Source organism: Condylura cristata, unplaced genomic scaffold, assembly GCF_000260355.1.
Source record: "Condylura cristata isolate star-nosed mole 26May11 unplaced genomic scaffold, ConCri1.0 scaffold00017, whole genome shotgun sequence".
Taxonomy (NCBI): domain Eukaryota; kingdom Metazoa; phylum Chordata; class Mammalia; order Eulipotyphla; family Talpidae; genus Condylura; species Condylura cristata.
In genome coordinates, this window is record NW_004567118.1 from 8,937,685 (window position 1) to 8,959,084 (window position 21,400).

The window sequence follows — 21,400 nt, forward strand, 5'->3', positions numbered from 1 at the left end:
AGGGCCTGGTGCAAGGCACGGCTTTCACTCTTGCAGATGACAGCAAGGTGAGGACTCTTCCAATCCCATGTGCGCTCCTGCTAAGCCCAACAGAAATGGAAACTATTTCTCTCATCTTCAGTTGTACAGCAGCCTTCTGGGAAAAAGGCCTGTGTTGGAATCCAGCAACCAAAAGTTGAAACTCAGCTTTTGTTCTTGTCATCCCTATAACGCCAGGTGAATTATTTAACAACTGTACATTTCAGTTTCCTGGTCTGTAAAACTGACCATCTTGAGTTGTCTGGGGACTTAACCAAGATAAAATGGATGTTGTAGATACTCAATATGCTTAGTTCTTCTTTCCCATGTACTTGTGTTTGTAGTACCTGGAGAAACTATTTTTTTTTTTTAACTCATCACTGTATCATGTCATTCAATAAACATTCATGGAGGTTTTCTTTGCGTCATGTTCTTTGCTGCTAACCAGAAGCTGTGAGGCACGGCCATAAAATTTCGTGGACCAAAAGAGCCTAGGCCCCAGGTTGAAAGGGTCCTTTTTTATTCAAGACTGTATGCTTCGTATGTGTGGCTGCTTTAAGCACACCGCTCATGGAGGAAATGCCAGACCTCATGGAAACTGGCAAGGACAATGCACTCATCCAAACAGATTTTGTTGCTCCCCCTTGAATCCGTGTTAGGGGACTCTGGCTGTTGTTCATTCACCTCTGAAAGATGATCAGTATGTACACTCTTCCCTGAGGCTCTATGGGTCCCGGTCTACAAAAGGGCAAATTAAAGATCGTACCAAAAGAGGAATTATGGGAGTTTGTGTAACATTTGACCTTCTTGTGTCTTCTCCATCCTTTGAATTTTATATTTTCAAATCCTAGAGGGTAGCAATATGGAACACACAGAACCGTTTGACTCTATTAGTGAAGTTACTTATTTATATATTATCTGTGATCACTTACTTTTCCCCATTACATTCTTCCAAGTGGGTAAGTTACAGTTATTAACTTTCAGGAAGCTCCTATATATCATAGCATCATACCATTAAGCCTTTTGGAAATTCATCACAAATCAGTATACAGATGACATTGATGTCTTATTGCTATTCATTCCTCCCGGGCCGTTTTTAGCAGTTCATTTTTTATATCCCTGCAGTGCTGAAATATGGCTCGCTCCAGTATCTGTCCTTTTTGTAATCGCAAAAGGAAAGCTTGGCAGTTGTCGTATATTACACTCTTGAGAAAAATGCTGGTAATACTTCGAATTGATTGAACAGCATGGACTCAAAACTGCCTGGCACAGGGCTATTTCCTCACTCCTGTTCAGATTTTTTTCCCTCTTAATCTTACCTTTTAGATTCAGAAACTGTGAAATACCCATTAAAAGGCACTGTGTTGAATAAGAATCAGTTACTTGGAAAAGTCCAAAAGCTTCTCTCTTTTCCTTTTTGGACTTCCAGACATGTTGAGAGCATGTCCTTGCTGTTGGGAGCATGCATGCTTGGCAGGAAGCTGGGGCAGTGGTGGTGCTGGGATGTGAAGTGGCCCGGGGTACCCCTGGTTCTGGAGCAGGGGCAGCTACCACTGGAAGAGAGCTGCGGAGGTACTTTGTGACTGCCAAGGAAGGAGGCAAAAGCTGTACCCAGACGCCAACCTCACCTGGCAGAGATGCAGCTTGGAGGAATACAGGCTGGCAGGAGACAAGCAAGCAGAGGGAGCAGGATGAGGATAAGTCAGAGTCCCACAGGACCACCTTGACAGGGGACCTCCCCTCCCCAGTGAGTGGAAAGGAACTTGGGGAGGGGAGAATACAGGGTTCAGGCAGCTCTGTTTGCATGATCCCTCAGGAGGACAAACTGGTCATTGGAGTCACTTCCAAAATGAAGATCTGTAGCAACTTTAAGCAACTCTTTCTTTTCAGTATCAAATCTAATGGACACTTGGTGATCCAGTAAGAGCCTCTTCTCTGGGTCAGTAGGCAGGTCTCCTGGTTTCTCCTGAGTGTTGGCTGCACCCAACTCATCCTCCTCCTGGGGACTGTCCTTGGCCTCTGAGAACTTATTGCTAATAAGTGTCTAGCAACCAGTCACCGGGAAAAAAGCAACCCAGTGTGTAACATTTGCAGATGTCAGTGGTGTAAACACTCCTACAATGGGGGGACTTTCAAGTGACCAACTTGAAGTCACTGAATGCAGAGGTGGGGAGAGCTGTGCAAGGGTGCGGCTTGTGAAAGCCCCACTCAGGGCACTGCTATCTAAGACCACCTGTGCTGAGAATGCCAGGGAGGACAGATGTCTGCCCCGGGCAGGTGGGGGGCTGGTGGCACCATGGGGATTTCATGCCTCAGAGTTCCCTGTGGGATCCAGCTGAACCCCTATCTCCACTCCTCGGCCTCCCCACCGTAAGTGACTGTCATGTGAGGACACTTCCTCAGCAAATGATATGCACAAGAATCTCTAGGTGGCGCAGCGGGTTAAAGAACAGCACCAAGAAGCTTAAACCACTTCCGCATGAGTTCGATTCCCACCTGCCCCGGAGGAGATCCACATGGCCCTGCAGACCTCTCCTGACCCACCCGCTGCTCCCCTCAGCAGTGTACTTCGTCGATCTGCCTGTTCTGCTCCCCACTTAGTCCCTGGTGAATTCTCTCACCCTCCGCATCTCTGGTCTGTACCCCAGTTCTGTATGAATAAATAAATAAACCTTTAAAAGTAATAATAAGTAATAATAATAATAAAAAGAATCTCCAGCTCAGGCTTGAACCTGTGTTAGGAGGCCAGGACTCTGAAAGAGCGACACAACAGACGATTTGGTTAAATTCTTATTCTATCAGTTTGTCAAGCTCAGAGTAAGGAATCTGGGAGTAAGTAAGCACCGAGTTGACGTCCATATTCTCGCCTAGCCAGCAGAGGAGTGTTTTATAAAGCAGCACACACCCTGCCTTCATCACAGCACAAGTCGGGCATTTTGCTCACATTGAGAAATTAGTAAAAATAGTGATTGCTTTAAAAAATGAAAGAGCTTTTCTCTCAACTAAACAGAAGAAATTCTTCCTGAATACTTCACAGGAAAATGCAAATAAGGAAAAGTCTCTTTTCCTGAGAGATGATGTCAAGAGTATCTGTGGTGTAAAGTGGGAGAAAACACTTTCAGGAGGGTGAATTCTGCTATTTTGAAAGGCTTCTATCAAATATCACACACCCAACTGTGTGGATGTGGATGTTTTCACTCCGTGAACGTGAGATCATGCACCTTCATTCTATTATATATTGAAGACTATGACATCCTATATAAACCCTATGACATATGTAAACATTATGGTATCATATTTAAGTCCTATGATGCTATTTGTGTGAGGTTCAAGCATGTCTGTTTCTGGGTAAGAGCAAGAACTCACTCATGTCATATGTAGCATCATGTCTTACAAAGATTCCAGTAGAAATGTAAAAACAATATGTTCAGAACATCAAGTGGGCAAGGATGAGATGAATAAAGTCAGGCACTTGCCTCACATGGATAATGGATTTTGTGTTGGAGAAAAACAGATGTTAGGCTGAACTGGCTGATCTGTTAAAAACATTGATCTTTTTTTTTTTTTAAATAGAATGTATTTGAGATATGACATGGCAATTTGATAAATGTATGCAAAATGAAAATGATGACTACAGTCAAATGAACAGACATCCATTCCTCACACAGTTAGCATTTTTTACTGGGGTTGGGGTGGAGGTGAGAGCAGCTGAAATCTCCTCTCAGCAAATGCCTGGCATTCAGTACAATGGTCTTAGATTGTCTTCGTGACACACTCAGATCACTAGACTTATTCTGCCAACATAATGGCAGCTTTGGGGCAGGGAGGTGGGCAAAATGGGAAGATGATCCAACTAATCTTAACGTTGCAGACAGCTTGGATCTTGGCCTGAGCAGCCAGCAGAACAAGGAATTAGAAGAACACTGACATTCCAAAATGTTTAAAATATGAATGCTTGGAAAGAGATGAATTGATTCTTTTAGTTATTTTTACTCCTTCATGCAACATTAATGAAGTTGTACCTATATGACATTAAAATTTCACAAGAAAACAGAAAGTCTGATAGTTGCTCTGATGTTCATTTGTTTATAATGCACAGACCCCGAAAGTTTATTTTTAATTCTAGGTTTTCAGTTATATTCTAGCTCTTTTGTTTCAAAAACAAAGTATGAGGAAAAATTAGCATATTCTTAAGTCCTTCAAACAGGAGCTACCTCATCTTATTTTTCCTGGAACAATGGGGAAATTATTATTTATTTATTTTGACTTAATTTTTCATTTTCAGATCAAAGATATTGATTTTTTTTTTGGTATTGATGGCCCTTTAACAAGACTTAAAGTCTCTAGAGCTGATGTAGGAAGAAATTTGCTCATTTATCCAGTCAAATGATCATATTTATAAGGAATAAATGGCCTGATTTTAGTGGCTTCCTGGAGAGAATGCACAGCTAGTAGCAGCTTTTTAATATCAAAATTCAGGATTTCTCTTGGGTGAGTGTTTCTGTGGTCACCCCTGTGCTTCTCCAGTTTTCCCTTCTTGATTGCTGTGCTTGGAGATGAGGCTAGAAGCTGAGAAATAAGTTCTAGTTTTCTCTTGTCTCTTTCTCTTTCCTCCATGTTTAGATGGATTCCAGCAGTGCATGTGACTGACACTTTGTTGTCTCTTTTTAGAAAAAAAAAAAAAAAAGAGAGAGAGAGAGAGAACTTTGTAAAATGCCTTTTAGTTTTCTGTGGAGTCCCATGACTGCAAAACTAAGATGGTTCCTTGTAACAGATGAGCTCATAAGGTTGCTGGAAAGAGTCTTGAGATTCATCTGCTTATATGTTCATCAGATATCAAGAAAATTTTCCTCAATTTCTTCTGGAAAATTTGTGCTCAGATAATCTGAATTTTCTTTCACTTAAGTATTGCACCAAAATTGCAGTTCTTTCTGTCTTTCTCAACATTATTCTCTATTGCAGAAAGAGACAGGCCACAGGTTTGTCTGTCATAGATGCTCAGAACCAGGAGGGGGGAGAGAGAAGGAGGAAGAAAGAGGTGATTGGAGAGGACTGCAGATGGGGAGAGAAGACGGGAGACAAGACAGTGTTGGAGAAGAAGGAAAAGTGGGGAAAGGGACAGAGAGAGTAACATATCAGCAAGCAGGAAAGTCAAGTCTTCTCAAGTACTCACCAGAGTACTTGATGAATGAGAAAGAATTAAGTAGATGATTAAAGACAAAGGCTCCACCCAAGTGTTTTCCTGAGAGTCTTGCTTAATGACCAATTGCATTGATTTCCTGAGATTTGCTGAGTGGTGCACATTACAAAGAGCGGCTGAGACTGAGTAGCCATCCTCAGCCCAGATCTAAGCTCAGAGGTGCAGCAGACCTGAGACCAGGAACAGAAAGCCTTTGCTCTGAATCTACTGGGCTGTCGGGAAAGTCATGACACAAGTACATCATGACTTTTTCGATACCCAAATATTTTTCAACTTAACCACGTCTTCCTCTTTCGCATTTTATGCCTTCTATTACTTTTCAGTACTATACATTGAAACTTTCCACTACCTGCAAAAAGCTCTGCTCTGAGCATAAATACAATGACCTTGGCCACATTCCCTTATGTTTCATCAAAGTCCTTTCTTGTCACATCCATTTTGCCCTGATTCCTTCATTCTAGCTACTCAGAGCAAAATCTCCTAAAAGACAGAGACCTGTATCCAAAACTTTGAGGAATAGTTTTGACAGAACAAAATGGAGCTTTCTTCCAAATCAATACTAGAGCTTTAAAGGGAGTTTCTTTTAAGAGGGTTTACATCCCAGTGAAATCCTTATTATGGAACCAGCTTCCAACAAATATATTCTTCTTTATTTTTTAAAAAAGTTATTTATACATACAGAACTGGGGTATGAGATGCAGGGGCGGTGAGAGGATTCATCAGAGATAGAGTGGGGGGCAGAAAAGGCAGATGGATGAAGTACACTGCTGAGGGGAACAGCGGGCGGGTCAGGAGACATCTGCCATGCCATGTGGGTCAGCTCCCTGGCCAGGGATTGAACTCATGCTGCAGTGGCTGCAACAGCTTCACAGTGTCTTCACAGTGTTGTGCTTTAATCCGTTGCACCACCAGGGAGGGCCCCCCAATAAATATATTCTACTGCTCACCTAGAATTAAAGAATTTCTAGATGGGAAGGGGATTCTCAGGTCATGTCAAGGTTCTTCTGATGCACAGAAAGTTCTGGAAAGTCCTGAAGGCCATTTATTCTACAATCTCAAGTGACCTTCAGCTCCTTCCAGAACTTTCTATGATGAACATATCAACGAAATGCAAAGAGGTCATTCACTTTTCATACAGTTCAAATTCCTATTTTGAACTGATCCCAACCACTTCCAAACACGAGAGCAAGTTCTCTGTATCTGGGCATGCATAAGACAGGTGCAATTGTAATTACAGCAAAAACATTTTCCTTTCAGAACAAGAGAATCAATATGGAATCCTTGTTACATATCATCTCTACCTTGATCCTCTTCTGTACTTCACTGTCTGTTCAGCCCAAGGTATTGTAGTTCAAAGATCTCACTTACCATGAACATTGGGCTTTATGTTCTAGGTAATTTGACTGATTTCATCTCTGGGCTTCTCCTCTGTGCTATTTACCCACACACACTGAGCACATTATCTATTAATTTATGATACTCTTTTCACGTGTTATGATTTGACAACTTATCTATCTCAGCCTCAATCTATGAGCTTTGGACAAGTTTATACCTGTGTGGAAAGATTTACCTCAGTGCTGACTGAGTCCAACCTTTTGGGAAAGTGGTTTTGATTCTTAGCCTGTCATCCAAAGAGTTGCAATGACATTAACTCTCAGCATATGTCTCACTGATTCTAATGTGGATGTTAGTCTCTTTGACAGAGAAGCTCATGTGAGAGTTAAGCTGCACTTTCTTCCTAACAGCAAGAGCATCTGTGATGGCAGCTTCTATGATCTAGGTGTTTGTGTCCCCCTACATCTCCAAGGTGGTGATGTTAGAAGATGGGGCTTCAGGAGATGACTGTGTCATAGGGAAGAGGCTCCATGATTGGGGCTAGTACCCTTATAAAGGAAACCCCACCAAGCTCCCTAGCCCTTCCACTGTGTGAGGACACAGGGAGAAGGCTGCAAGTAATGAGCCATGAGGTTTGCTCACCAGAAAGTGACCATGTCAGTAGCTTGATCTTGGACTTCCCAGTGTCCAAAATGGTGTGAAATATACTTAGGTTCTTCACAAGTCATCCGGCCTGTGGTAGTTTGTCAGAGCAGCCTGAATGGACTCAGCTAGTAGCTAACAATTGTGGAAGGTTTTCTCTGTCCATTGCTGACTTAGTTACATACATTACAGCTGACAAGTAAGTGCATTAGCTCATGTGATTACCACCACCTCAACCCTGTGGGGTGGCTACTTCTACAATTTGTCTTCCGCAAATGAGGAAACTGAAACTTACAGGGATTACATACTTTGTACCAGGTGGGCAGAGTCAAACCTAAAATTTCACCCATGTCTGAGCATCAGTGGTCACTATCTTGCCCCAGAGGGCTGCACTGTCATAAGGTTCTGATTCCCTCTGACCATGACTTTGAAAGGCCTTCTCAATCTGGCAGTTTCAACTCACACTGGGCCTGAAATTATTTTATAAGTTACTTTCCCCTTTGTTCTCCTCCTCGGCCTTTTCCTCACAGCTCTTATATGCCATTTAAAAACATTATTTCTCATAAAACTCCCTGTACAGCTACATCCATATCTTTAGTTCCTATCAGTTCTCTTTCCGTATCATAATTTGTAATTGTATTACCATAATTTCATTTTAAGAGCGTCCCAATCCTCAAGAGTTATCTTCTGTGAGGCAATGGGATCAGACCTATTTTAGCTATGATATTTAATCTGTCTTTTGAAGGCTTTGGAGCCATGTCTGATAATGCTTAGCATTTTTTTTCAATCTGGTTTCCATATTTTCTAAGATCACACATGTATTTTTCCCAAAGTTTTACTGTCCATTCCATGCTAACATGTTACTTTCTTCACAGCTAAGAATTGGACTCAAAGAGTGAGACCCTTCATTGCTTCCTTCAGAGAAAGACTATGATCAACAGGGCAAGTCAAGAGATGTACCAGGTCACGAAATACAGATGCATGAGAATTTCATGGACTTCTTCATCAGCTCTTAAAGACCTACTTTATCTTCCAAATCACATAACATAATTAGCATCATTTTCATAGCAGAGTCTTAATACAAAAAGGCACATAATACTGAAAGACAGCTAATGAGTTCCATGTAAGTGAAAAGGCTTCTGGAGGAAAGTTTAATATTAGTGATCCCGTAAAAACGGGCATCACACCACATATTTATAAGGCAAAGTGTCTCTATCTCTACCTCTTCTTCTGAATCAAAGCATTTAACATTTAAAGTCCCTGCTACAGATAAGATTTCATTCTGCCTCCCTCCTGGCTAACTCCTATTCTAGTACCTCCATAAAGCGTGCTTTGACCAACCCAACTTCTTACTGTCACTAAAAATTAATGTCAAAGTGACTGATTTGTTAATTAATCATTTCCCTGCTTCCTTAGTATCTATTCCCCTATTATCTTGAATAGTTATTTAAATCAGTTACTGCCATTTAACGTCTGTATATCTACATTTTCTCCCCTAATATATCATAAATTCCTCGAAGGAACACAAATGCCTCACTCATAAAAGGTTTCAGAACATGGCTCTGTAGACATGCCATGAATTGCAATGAACACAGTTCACTAAAGTTTGCTATCAGATTCATGAGGAAATTTTAAAGGGGTAAAGAGACAGAATTTTAAGCACAAAACCAATTCATTCCTTATTTTTTTAAACGACAGATTCTATTGAGAGTAAGCTTTTTCATCTTGAATCTTTCTCACATTTTCCCCACTTAAAATCAAAGGAATTTTTGACTAATTCCATACATAAAAATACCTTTTCCTTGGTAATCAAGGACAATCTTGTTTTAAACTAAATAGCACCCTCAAAGGTAACCCCAGAGATATCAAATGAAAATATGTGGAAGAAAAACATTTATCTTGAGGGACTCTTCAACTAAGAGAAGGGGAGTTGAAGCACCTAAGTCTAAAATGTAAGTCATGATGAAGTTCTTTTTTTTTTTTAAAGATGTATTTATTTATGCATACAGAGCTGGGGTATAGGTCAGAGGAACAGGGGTGGTGAGAGAATTCACCAGAGACAGAGTGAGGAACAGAATAGGCAGCTCAACGAAATAAACTGCTGAGGGGAGCAGCGGATGAGACAGGAGAGGTCTGCCGCACCATGTGAGTCACCTCAGAGGCCTGGGATTGAGTTAGCATTGAAGAGGTTATGACTAGCCTGCAATGCAGTGCCCTAACCTGTTCACCACAAGATGCAGTTCTTAAGAGGAACATAAACTATGTTCTTAAGCACTCAAATAAGAGAGATTTCAGTCAGCTAGAGACAGAGGATGGAGTTTCATGGAAGGGAAGCACTGTTGTCACAGAGGCCGAATCACAGATAGGTGGGAGAGGGTGAAGGGCTTTGTGGCCAAAGCTCAGATCACAGGCAAGGTGAGAGACATTCAATTCAAAAGGGTCTGCCAGTCTCACTGAGAACCAAGGAAGATGTACGAGGAGCAGGGTGCACTCTGGGAAGGACACATGGGATAGCGCTGCAAGGACTGCGCTTGCCAGGCTGAGGCGAGTGTTGCCGACGCTACAGGTGTGGGTGGTTTTACTACCATAGAATCATTTCACGGGAATGTGGGCATGTTTGTGTGGGTAACACCTGTAGCCGCGTGCTAGGTGTTTCAAACCTGTACCTTTGGATCCATCTTGAGCTTCCTCCCTGGCTGGAGGCTGGCTTGCAGGGACTGAGTGAACATGTCCCTTGTCTGACTTCTCTGCAAAGGGAGCCAGGCTGCAGAGGAAGCTGGGAGTCTATCCCTGTGGTTGATGGGCTGGCCATTTCATTTGCTGAAGGTACCACCTTGTGTTCTGGAAGTCACAGGTCAAGATCAGTTACCTGGGCTAATGTCAAGGTTTCGGCAGCACTGTGAGTGTCTTCTGGAGGCTCAAAAGAAGAATTTACCTCTTTGCTGTCCCCAGCGTCTGTGGACTGCTCTTATTAGACTCTGGTCACTCCTCTGTCTTCACCCAGTCACTGGCCTTGCCTGTCTTTTACTTACGAGCATGCTTTGATTACAGTGAGTCACCTAGGAAATGTCGCACAAACTCATTTTAAGATCCTTCACTAATTACATCTTCAAAATACCTTTTTAAATTTAAGATAAAACATAATGACAGGTTTGGGGGATTAATACTATGTTTATCAATTCTAAGTATATTTTTTTCTAAAATGGAGAGATGAGTTAAAAAATTGGGGCGACCCTCCCTCGTGGCACAGAGGGTTAAGACGCAGCACTGCAAGTTACCAGCAGCTGTTTCAGTGGGAGTTAGAACTCCTGACGCGGAGGTGATTACATGGCGTGGCAGACCTCTCCTGACCCGCCTGCTGCTCCCCTCAGCAGTGTACTTCATTGATCTGCCTGTTCTGCTCCCCACTCTGTCTCTGGTGAATCCTCTCACCGCCCCTGAGCCTCTGGTCTATACCCCAGTTATGTATGTAATTTAAAAAATTATTTAAGGCATAATTTAAGGCTATTAAATTAATGCACATTTTTTTTAAATCCGGAAACTTTAGAAAAGTAGAAAGAAAATTGACTTCTATCTCTAGTCTCTTATATCACGAACACATTTTAAGTACAATTGGGGTCGTTAAATGGATGATTTTAGATTCCATCTTTTATATTTAACATAATATGAAAAATTCTCATGCTATTATCTACTGAAGTGTCCATTTTATCGAAAGAGCTAAAATGAGAAAATATAGCTGGATACTTTCTATTTCGTAACAGAAACTCCTCTAGACTAAAAATCAGGACTAAGTGGAATCACGTTCTAATTACCCTTTGTTCTTTGGTCCCCCTACTTCCTCCTTGGGGTTAACCTTCAACTTCCAGCTAATGCATTTCTCCCCAGCTGTATTCCCCAAAATCTAAAAAATTGATTGTGCTACAAAATCCCCTGTGCTTCTTTAAGGTTGACAGTAACATCAAAAACAAACTTCTGCTGTCAGTTGCGGGATAATGGAAATTCTTGTACCTGAAATTACAACCTTCCCCTCAACTTCCTTCACATCCTGTACCTCTACCTTCCTCCTGCCCCTTATATTTATAATCACAGCACTCCAGCCATTCTCAGAGCTGATGTTTAGGGGACCAATCCTGTTGATTCTCTTGATGGCTATCTTGAGAAACTGCGAAAATACACTTCAGAGTCTGGCTTTCTGGATGGCACGTGAAGACTTAGTGGGTGGCTTACAAAAAGTGCCGTGATGAATATTTGGTTAAGATATTAGACTCAGCAAGGTGTTTAGAATCCGTTTTTATGTTTTTTGTTTTCTTATTTTAGATGAACAGATATGTTACCTATGACTCCATGTCCTACGTGAAAGCTAAATTGGCATCTTAACCCACAACTCTCCAGTGCCCACCTGGAAGAGGGAAGGCTCCAGGCCTTACTACACCCCAGAATGATCAAGTGAGACTATTTCATTATGTGGTAACAGTCTCCCTCTGTATTTTTATTCTCTAGTTACCAAGAAGTTAACTTATGTAATAATACATGAAAATATATCCACAAACACATCATGTATATTTGATCTTGATGAATAAAGATCTCTAAAGTCTATCAGACTTGAACTAATCTTAAAACACAAGTTATTTCATAATCCAATTTCTCATCAATTGACACTTTACATGATCTGAAACCAGGAAGAAATAATTACTTCCACCCTTCCCTCTTTTGATTCCTGAGTTGATTTAGTAGTTTTATCTATAACGGATAATTAACTCCAAGATTAAAAAAAATATTTAGACAATTGGGAGTTAAGTTTAATGGAGTCAAGGGTGGGAGAGACTAATTCCAGTAGGACCCTTACATTCATATGCAAATCAGCCACAAGTGCAAACTATTTAGAAAATACAATTATCTTGGATGTTGCCCATAAGAATTCTGTGTGGTGCAGCGGGTAAATGCAGCACTAAGAAGCTAAAGCCACTTTAGCAGGAGTTCAATCCCAGGCCCTGGAGATGACTCACATGACACAGCAGACGTCTCCTGACCCACCCTCTGCTCCCCTCCGCAGTGTACTTCGTCAGTTCTGCTCCCTGCTCTGTCTCCAGTGAAGCCTTTCACCACCCCTCACCTCTGGCATGTACCCCAGTTCTGTATGCATAAATAAATATATCTTTAAAAAAATTCTGTGTACCAGATAGAGATATCTTATAGAAAGCACTTTCCTTCAAAAAGTGAAACAAATATTACTTAAAAAAAATCTTTGAAAAATAAGGAACTTAAAGGGAAAAGCTAATCTCATTGTTCAAGTAGAAAAATTATCCTCTAGTATATTCCATACACAAATATATTTTGATTCTCATGCCACTATTTCACTTCTTTGTATCCTTGTTTGAAGATTGAATTTCTGCTGTGGTTCAAAGCCCTGAAGGCAGTAACACAAACCAGGGACTGAGACTGAGCTGCTTCCTGGATTTGAGCATAAGGCAAATTTAAACATGGACAGGAATCATGCACATAGGTTTTTAAAAAAGTGACATAAGACATGTCATTGCTGGGGTGCACTTAAAATGTTGATCGCTAACCCCAGACTTCAAAATCAGCCCCTTGTCGAAATCCTACAAACCTTCCTAGGTTAGCAGGGTGGTTTTTGAAACTTTTGGGTTGGATACACATTTCTCAAAGGAAAAGCAAATTCAGAGCAGTGATTTGAATATCATTTCCAAAATAAGTCTCCAACTCATTGAACAACACCTTTAAACAACTTAGAAATATGATTCATCTATTGTCTATCAAGTCCAGGCATTTCATTACTAGTTCGCCTAACAGACTACTATCTATATTTTATTTTCCACCTTTCACAAATGCGAAGGGAACCATCAGACAGTTCTCAGCTCTGCAAACAGCTGACAACACAAATCGTGCCAGATATAAATATTTACATCGTCAAAAGTAAATGTTTCCAAAATTCCAAACTCCAATGCATTTGAAAATTAATTTGGATCAGGTACACTTTGCTGAATTGGAAATATTAAAAAAAACATTTGTCAACAACAAATAAACACTGAAACAAAATATAACATGCATGATTTTGAACCTTTGACTATTTTCCAGTCTCTTCTTTCCCAATAAAGTAAACTTTCCAAATTATCTTTAAAAGAGCACACAAGGTCCTCCTTGCTGGCGCAGCAGGTTAAAGCACAGCACTAAGAAGCTAAAGTCACTTCCGCATGAGTTCTATCCCCGCCCTCCTCAGAGGTCATCTACGTGGTACAGCAGGCCTCTCCTGACCCACCTGCTGCTCCCCCTAGAAGTGTACTTCCTTTATCTGCCTGTTCTGCTCCCCACTGTGTCTCTGGTGAATCCTCTCACCTCCCCTGCACCTCTGGCCTGAACCCTACGTCTGGATGCATATATAAAATCTTAAAAAAAAAAAAAAAGAGCACACAAATATGACCTGCCAATCACATGTAACATCATTTAAAACCCATGACCTGAGTCAAAATCACCAACCACTCTTTGAGGAATCATTAGGATGTTTTTTTGTTTGTTTGTATTTGTTTTGGGATTTTTTACTTCTCTCCTCCTTGCCTAGACTAAAAGTTATTTCCTCCATCACCTTCTCTAAGAAAGGAAAAATATTTAGTAAAAATGCGAGCTTTCCCATATGAAATACCAAACCTTTACTCAGTTGAATAATTCACCTTTTCAGAGAAAGGTATATAGAAACTATATGAAGTTCCTTTTTGGCTTTATAAAAATAAAATTGCTAATGGAACAATAGAGTAGGCCAGTTTCCTATGGAATCACAACAAAACACCACATGACAACATAGAACTTATTTACAAGAAAAAGTCCCAAGTTATCTTTAAAAGAAAACATAAATATCACAGTGCCCAGGGGCCTCAATCACACATAACTATCTTTTAAAACCTGCAACCTGAGTCAAAATCACTAACAACTCTTTGAGGAATCATTAGTTTTTTTTTTTTTTTTTTTTAAGATTTGGTTTTTCCTTAGTAACAGTTAGGTACAGGAAAAATCAGATTCTGTCACAGCGAATTCTGCCCAAGCTCTGTGTTGAGTAGAGGAGAGAGAGCAGAGCCTAGAGAACACAAACCAAATAGAATCAGTTGTCACAGCTACAAAAGTTGCCTATAATTTTAACTCCAATTCCTTGCACACAAATGACTTTCCATTCCTCTTGAGCTCACAAGAGCTAAATCACCTTCAAACACAATTTTCTCTGTGTGCTTTTCCCACCGTCAACAGTGTACTCCAGTAAAAGGAAGCCAAACAGAAATGAAATAGCAAGAGAAATGCGAGACACCAGCAAGGAGAAGACCTTATGGACAGCAGGCCGGCCCTAAACGGAGGTGGAGCTCACCATGCTGGAGGAGAGGAGGAAAGGAGGCGAGTGTTCCTGGAGTGCAAAGCCCAGCTCAGCAGTTCTAGCAGGAACTGGGATTCTTAGGCAACAAGATGCCCCTAGGAATATTAATTATTGATTTTCTTATAAATCATTTGAGGTGGTATTTGCGTATTTTTTTTTCCTTCTAGGATGATAAACGTCCGATTTCACTTTTGTTAAAAATTTTACTTTCACTTTGTTGGGGTTAAAAGAAGCCCCCGTTAGGAGGCTTTCCAGCCTGCGATGCAGGGAGGCAGCTGTTTCTTGGCCTTCTGGATTCCCAAGGGACAAGACCTCAGGCAGCCACCCAGGGTGCAACCTAATTAGAAACACAAGGGTTTGCCTAGCTAGGGAGAGAAATGCACAATTTAGAAGTACTTCTACTTGTTGGCAGTAGGCTTGGGGGCTGTGGTATTATTCCTAGGTAGAAAGACAAACTCATCACAAAGATCAAAGCTTGGAGCACTGACTCTCGATCAGCATCTCCATCTCCTCCTCCTCTCCCCAACACGGTGGCTCTCATCAGCATTTCCTCCGCTTCTTCCCAGCTTCACATTGGAAGCCTGGGTGCTTACCTTCCTGCCTCCAGTGTTGATGCGAAGGGGTGTCAGAAAGGGGTCGAAGATCATGTGACTGGTCTCTATGTTGACTGGTGACTGACGTTTCCCCACAGAGCAGAGATTCCAAGCTGAGTTCACCAATCCCCAGAAAGAAGGAACTAGGAAGAAAAAGAAATTGTAGGATTAGGTTGAGTAGAAGTGGGGAGATACAATATAAATAAGTTATGGCACAAAAGTGGCAAAAATCATACAACCACACTAAGTTTCCCATCCACTGAGACTGGGTGTTACTGCAGGATTTTCCCAGCCTGACTCTTGGTTCATTTTTCTGTGTCCTATATCATGATCTCTTAAGATAAAATTTCCTTGTTTCAGACCTATTTATGCTGTGGCGTCTTTGGTGAGTAAGTTACATGAAAGTCTTCACGAGAAGATAGCATAAGCTGGTCACATCATCTTTGACATGTCTGAGATACACCAAAATTTTAGCACTTCTTGAGTTGATGCCCATTTTCCCATTTTGGAATAAGACATGAGAATCAAGCATGACCTAGATAGAAAAAAGTGGCATTTGACATGTACAAGGTGTTCTCTGTGGGTTGTCAAGACCAAATTGAGGGGGTGAATTATATTTATGAGCCTTGATCAGTGCCAGACAGGAGCTTGGCAACTTGACTTTGTCATTGTTTAGTCCAGCACTGTGTCATTAACTTGATGTACCAGCAGCTGAAACACACACATTTGATTGGAAAAAAAAAAAAAATGACATTGAGTGCTGAGTGCAACTATCTAAAGGGAAAATAAGGCCTCATTTTCAGTATCTCATTAAAGCATCTATTGAAGTATAGATTTTCTGTTGCAACTTTCAGTCCTGTTTCTTCTATTTAAGAAAGTTTGCATAGCCGAGGGAGCCACCTACTAATTTTCTATTACTGGAGATGTGAAAAGTTATCTTCAGCCTTTCCCTAGCCCACTTCTGTCTCCACTGGGCACATGCTCTCCACATCCCCTAAGATTACAGATCCTTCATTCATTCATCTACCCACAGCGTCTACGGTGGGGGGGGGGTATCATAAAAAGCTCCTATTATGTATCCAACTTGGGGTTAGGCTGAATTTCGGGGAAGAAAGATATTCAGAAGAACAATTTCCACAATGGGCTGGGGTGGGGAGTGCAGGATGAGATTCAGTGTGTTTTTAGGCTCTAGAGAACGGTCACCAAGCCCTGTAGCAATGGGCGGGAAGTTAGGGCGTGATTTCTAGAGGAGTCTAACGATCAAGTCACAACCCACTCCTCCTGTCAGGAGCTCATATTTATTGCACCCGTTAGTGTGTAATAACTATTGTTCCTGTCCATCTCATGAATGGAGAAAACCGAGCTAAGAGTGGAGTCTGACAAACGTGTGTCAAAGATCCTGAATAAAACCCATAATTCAAGAGGGAAACTGGGATAAATGGCATGTCTGCTCCTATCTGAACACCCAAATTCTATGACCCTTTTGTTTGCTACAAACAGTTGGGCAGAAGTGGAAGGAGAACTCAAAACATGTTCCTTAGATCTTTAGAAAAATGTTTCAATGCCAAAAAGAGGTAGACTTCATAGTACAGTGAAAATAGTGATGCCAATAAGCCTCTGGTGGCCCCATTAAAGAATTTCATCAGCTTTTCAGCCAAAACTCACTTTCACAATGGCAGCAGTGACTAGAGGGGTGGAGGGAGAAAAGAGCGACAGGACTGGAAGGTGCAGTGGAAGGAATAACCAGGGCTCCCTGGCCCTGTCATTTCCCTTCATTACATAAGCTCTGTTATCACTGCAAATCACCAACATCTGTAGAAGGTGTCGTGCAAAATTATAATATTGAAGAAAACTCTTGCACTGAAAGTATATTTTAAAATATATAAACTCTGTATTCCCTAAATGACTCATTTTCAAATCACTCACTTAATCCTATACTTACTCCTCTGTCATTTTAAGTCTGCTATGACAATAATGCCTCCTTTTACCCCAGTTAGTTAGCAGTGAACCTAAACATGGCAGGTCTGAGCATGGCAAGGTCATGATCACAGTGCTGCCACAGATTCCCGATGGGATCATAGATAGATCATTTGTCTCCTAAACCTTGGGTGGCCTCTATGGCCCCTGCAGTAGGATGAATAACGGGTACCTTAAAAGATGTTCATATTCTAACCCCAGAACCCAAGACTATTGCCTTATGTGATAGAAAGTATCTGGCTGAAATGATAAAGTTAGGGATCTGGTGATGAGGAGATTTATGCTGGATTATATATGTGGGCCCAGTGTAACCATGAGATTCTTTTTAAAGAGAAAGATGGAGGAGGGTGAGAGATAGAAAAGATTTAAAGATGGAGTGGTCAGAGAAGACAGAAGATCCTGGCTCTGAAGACAGAGGAAGGAGATATAAGCCAAGGCAGCTTGTGGAAACTGGAAGGAGCTTAACAACTGTTTCTTCCCCTAGAATGTCCAGAAAGAACAATGGACTGTTAAGATTGTGATTTTTTAACCCCCAAAATTTTGGATTTCTCACCTCCTGGGCTGTGAGATAGTGAATTCCTATTGTTTTAAGCCACTAAGTTGTGATTATTTGTTATAGAAGCAATAGGAAACTAATACAGCCCACACTTGTTTTTAAAACTCAGTGAGGTAATAACCTCTTTGACAATCAGACTGTCGATGTCTGGGGGGCCTTTCCTATAAGACAACTCATGATAAACGTAGTTACAGCTGGTGCATATTGCATTTCATCTACTCCCATGAAAATCATTAACAAAAATAATTCCAACCCTATAAATGAGTTGCATGACTGTTATGGCACCAGGAGTAGGCAGATGCTTCTGTGCCTTACTAATAAACTTCTCATCCAAAAAGTATCCCTACGAAAACACAAACAGCAAAAACTTTATATGAACATCTGCCTTTGCTTTTATTGGGCATGGTATTCTTTATGACCAACAGTTTTGGGGTTTTATGTCCCCACTTCACTATCAAGGCCTATGTGTCTAGTTCTAACCACCTGCTCAGACAACTGAGGAACATCTGAGAAAGCCCTCCCTTGCTCAGCTGTGTCCCTTATAGCTCTGTTTCTGAAGGAGTATTTAAATTTATTCATCATGGATTGCAGAGTTTAAATCAACCATAAATTAACATCTTTCAGAAATGGAAGCCACCTTAGAGATCATCTGACTTAACCACATGTGTGACATTTATGCCCACAGGGGGAGAGGATGAAGTCTCGGCCCCAGGCCCCACAGTCAGGGAGAGGGAGGGGTAAACGAGGGACCAGGAGATCCCCAGGAGTTTAGGATTCTACAGCCACTGCACCCCCATGTCCAAATGCTCCCAGCGGGCTTGCACACATGAGAAGTCTGTTGTAATCAGAGATTTTCAGAATTAATTGTTGTGGCTATTAGAAGACTTGATACCACTTTTCTCCAGGTAAACCAAGGGTAACATTCATGCCTATTTTCCAGTTAAAATAACTCTCAAGAACAAAGAGTCACATCTGACTGCTCTAAGTGTTAGCCATCCTCAAGCATCCTAAAAAGTTGGGCTTTTTAAAGCAAGTACAGTGGAGTAAAGTAGACATAAAGGTCTGGTAGAATAAAGGCTTCACCCAGGCAAGTGAGGATGTTCCTTGGGTGTCTCCTGCAGGCCCTGAGGAGCATTGGGAATGCTGCCCAGGAACAGATGCACCAGGGGTGGCCCTGGGAGCATCCGAGCTCAGTAAGGCTCTGGTCCAGATGTGAGAAGGCCATTCTTTCAGAAGCAGTGTTCAGTGTGAGGACGCTGATCAGAGAGGCAGAGTTAACCCAGGGGCTCCTGGTGCCACAAGGGCCAGAAATCCATCGTTAAAGGTGGTGTGATCTAGGATCAGGGAAATGCTTTAGGAAGAAGCCTGTGAGTACAGTTGGCCGTGGAACACCCATTCATATTGTGACCTGGAAGTCACAATGGACTTGCCTGCATATTAGACACGGAGCTAAGGCTTTAGGACATCAAGTAAGAAACTCCCTTTTGGATCTGTACAGGACCCTTATCTGTCCTCTTGGTTCTGACACTTAACTTTCCTCCCTTATTGATTATTAACAAGGTCCTGCTTCCACTTCCAAATTTAGAGAATCACCATTGAATTATTTTTCTCTCAGTTCTTTTATTTCTTAAAGCATCAGTTACTATGGCTTATTAGCTAAAGCTGTCTTTTTATAGCTTGAGGGGTACAACTTATTGTTGAGACAAAAACCAAAACAGAAAAACCAAAATTAAGTGAGAATCACTCTAATTAATGGACAAATTGTCTGAAAATGTTTGCATGCTATCATCACACAATCTTCTCATTTACATATAGAGTAGAACATGCAACAGACCTGGATATTTTTGCAAATTAATTTCCTCACAGTCTCAACAATGGATCTGAGCAGTCACATCACAGCTTATGCGTTACCTTGCCAAAACATTCCCCATGGTGCAGCCACCATTGTTATCACAAACTACAAATCCTTAATGGTCTCCTGGCTTAGGGTCCAGTGAGCTGTGAAAGGCACTTGGTGACTGTGATTTCAGCTGCTTAAACATCGGCCTTCGAAAAACCAAAGCCAAGCCCCATAGCTGCTTGCTCAAAACCAGTGAAACAAAAAGCTAGTTTACTTTCTATTTTTATTATTTTTAAAGATTTATTAATTATTTACGCATACAGAACTGAGTACAAGCCAGAGGTGCAGGGGCGGTGAGAGGATTCACCAGAGACAGAGTGGGGAGCAGAACAGGCCGACTGACAAAGTACATTGCTGAGGGGAGCAGTCAAGGATCAGGGGAGGTCTGCCATGCCATATGGATCACCTCTGGGGTGGGGGCTTGAACTCACACTGAAGTGGTTATGGCTAGCTTGCAGTGCTGCATCTTAACCCGTTGCACCACCAGGCAGGGTCCAAGTTTACTTTTTAAACACATCTTGGTAACCTTCCCCTGCCTCTCCATGCCCCAGACAAAACCCAAAATATCCTCACCAAAATAAGAAATAGTTCAGGAGAACAAGGAACCAGAGAAATCACATCTGATACTGAAAGTTAAAAATTTGTCTCGATGACATGTTTTTCCGAGAAAAGGTAGCTTAAAGTCAGTCTGAACTTTTAGGGAACTTCTTTATTCACTGTCCTGAATTGTCATTTGTTGTCTTGGCAGAATTTCCAGCCTATAATATTTTGGGAATTTGGAATTAATTTTGTGAATTTGCTAAATTCTGTGGGAATGGGCCAAACTCAATTTAAAAAATGTATACAAAGAGCCTATGATGTGCCTGTTGATGTTGGGGTTGGCATAGGAAATTCAAGCAGCATATACTTACCGAGAACCTACTGTGTGTCAGGCACTATTATTTGCACTGAGCAATCAGTACTGAGTGGACAGACATAGTTCCTGCTCTCATGAGTCTTTCAGTCTAGTGGGGCACGTGGGTGATAAATAAGCTTATATGTGTATATTTATGTACGCATACCATAGAGATGATAAATAAGTCATCAAATAACAGAGGGGGAGATAACCTAAGGAATGGTCACGGATGGTTTCTGAGACATGTCATCTAGAAGACCCTGGAAAGACTGGAGGGAAAAGGGTGTCCCAGGAATAGAAGAGGAGCAGGTCATGGCAGAGAAGAGCCTGATTGTGTTCGGGAACAGGGAGGAAGCCTGGCGACTTGATCTTGATGGACCAGATGAGAGGAAAAGAGAGGCCATGAATTTGGTCAGTAGACCAGACATGATGTTCCAGGGCTCTGCAGACCACAGGAAAGAGTTTGCACCTTATTTCACTATATGAGAGAGGCTGAGAGCTTCAAACACGGGAAGAGCATGGGCCAATCTATGAATTGAAAACATTATCTGGGGCCCTCTCTAGTGGCACAACCGGTTACAGCACAGCACAATGAGGCAATCCGCAGCCACTGCAGTGCGAGTTTGATCCCAGGCCAGGGAGGTGACCCACATGATGTGTCAGACCTCTCCTGTCTTGTCCACTGCTCCCCTCAGCAGTGTACTTTGTCAGTCGGTCTGTTCTGCTCCCCACTCTGTCTCTGGTGAATCCTCTCACCGCCCCTGCAGATCTGGCCTATGCCCCAGTTATATGCAAAAATAAATAATTTTTTTTTAAGCATGTATCTGCCTTGGTTGGAATATAGTCAAGAAATCTGATTATCCTTGGAGTAATTTGAGTGGAAAATACTGGATTCCCAAGCAACTGTTG

At 41.6% G+C, this 21,400-nt stretch overlaps 1 protein-coding gene across 2 annotated transcripts in view; it reads right to left on the bottom strand.

Annotated features, from left to right (window-relative positions):
• Positions 1–21,400, bottom strand: part of CA10 (carbonic anhydrase X) — a 432,800-nt gene that overhangs the window by 232,867 nt on the left and 178,533 nt on the right. For both annotated transcript variants that reach the window (XM_012726343.1, XM_004684388.2), the window contains exon 4: positions 15,164–15,306. In XM_012726343.1, the coding sequence (XP_012581797.1) occupies positions 15,164–15,306 (143 nt within the window). The remainder of the gene's footprint in view (positions 1–15,163; positions 15,307–21,400) is intronic.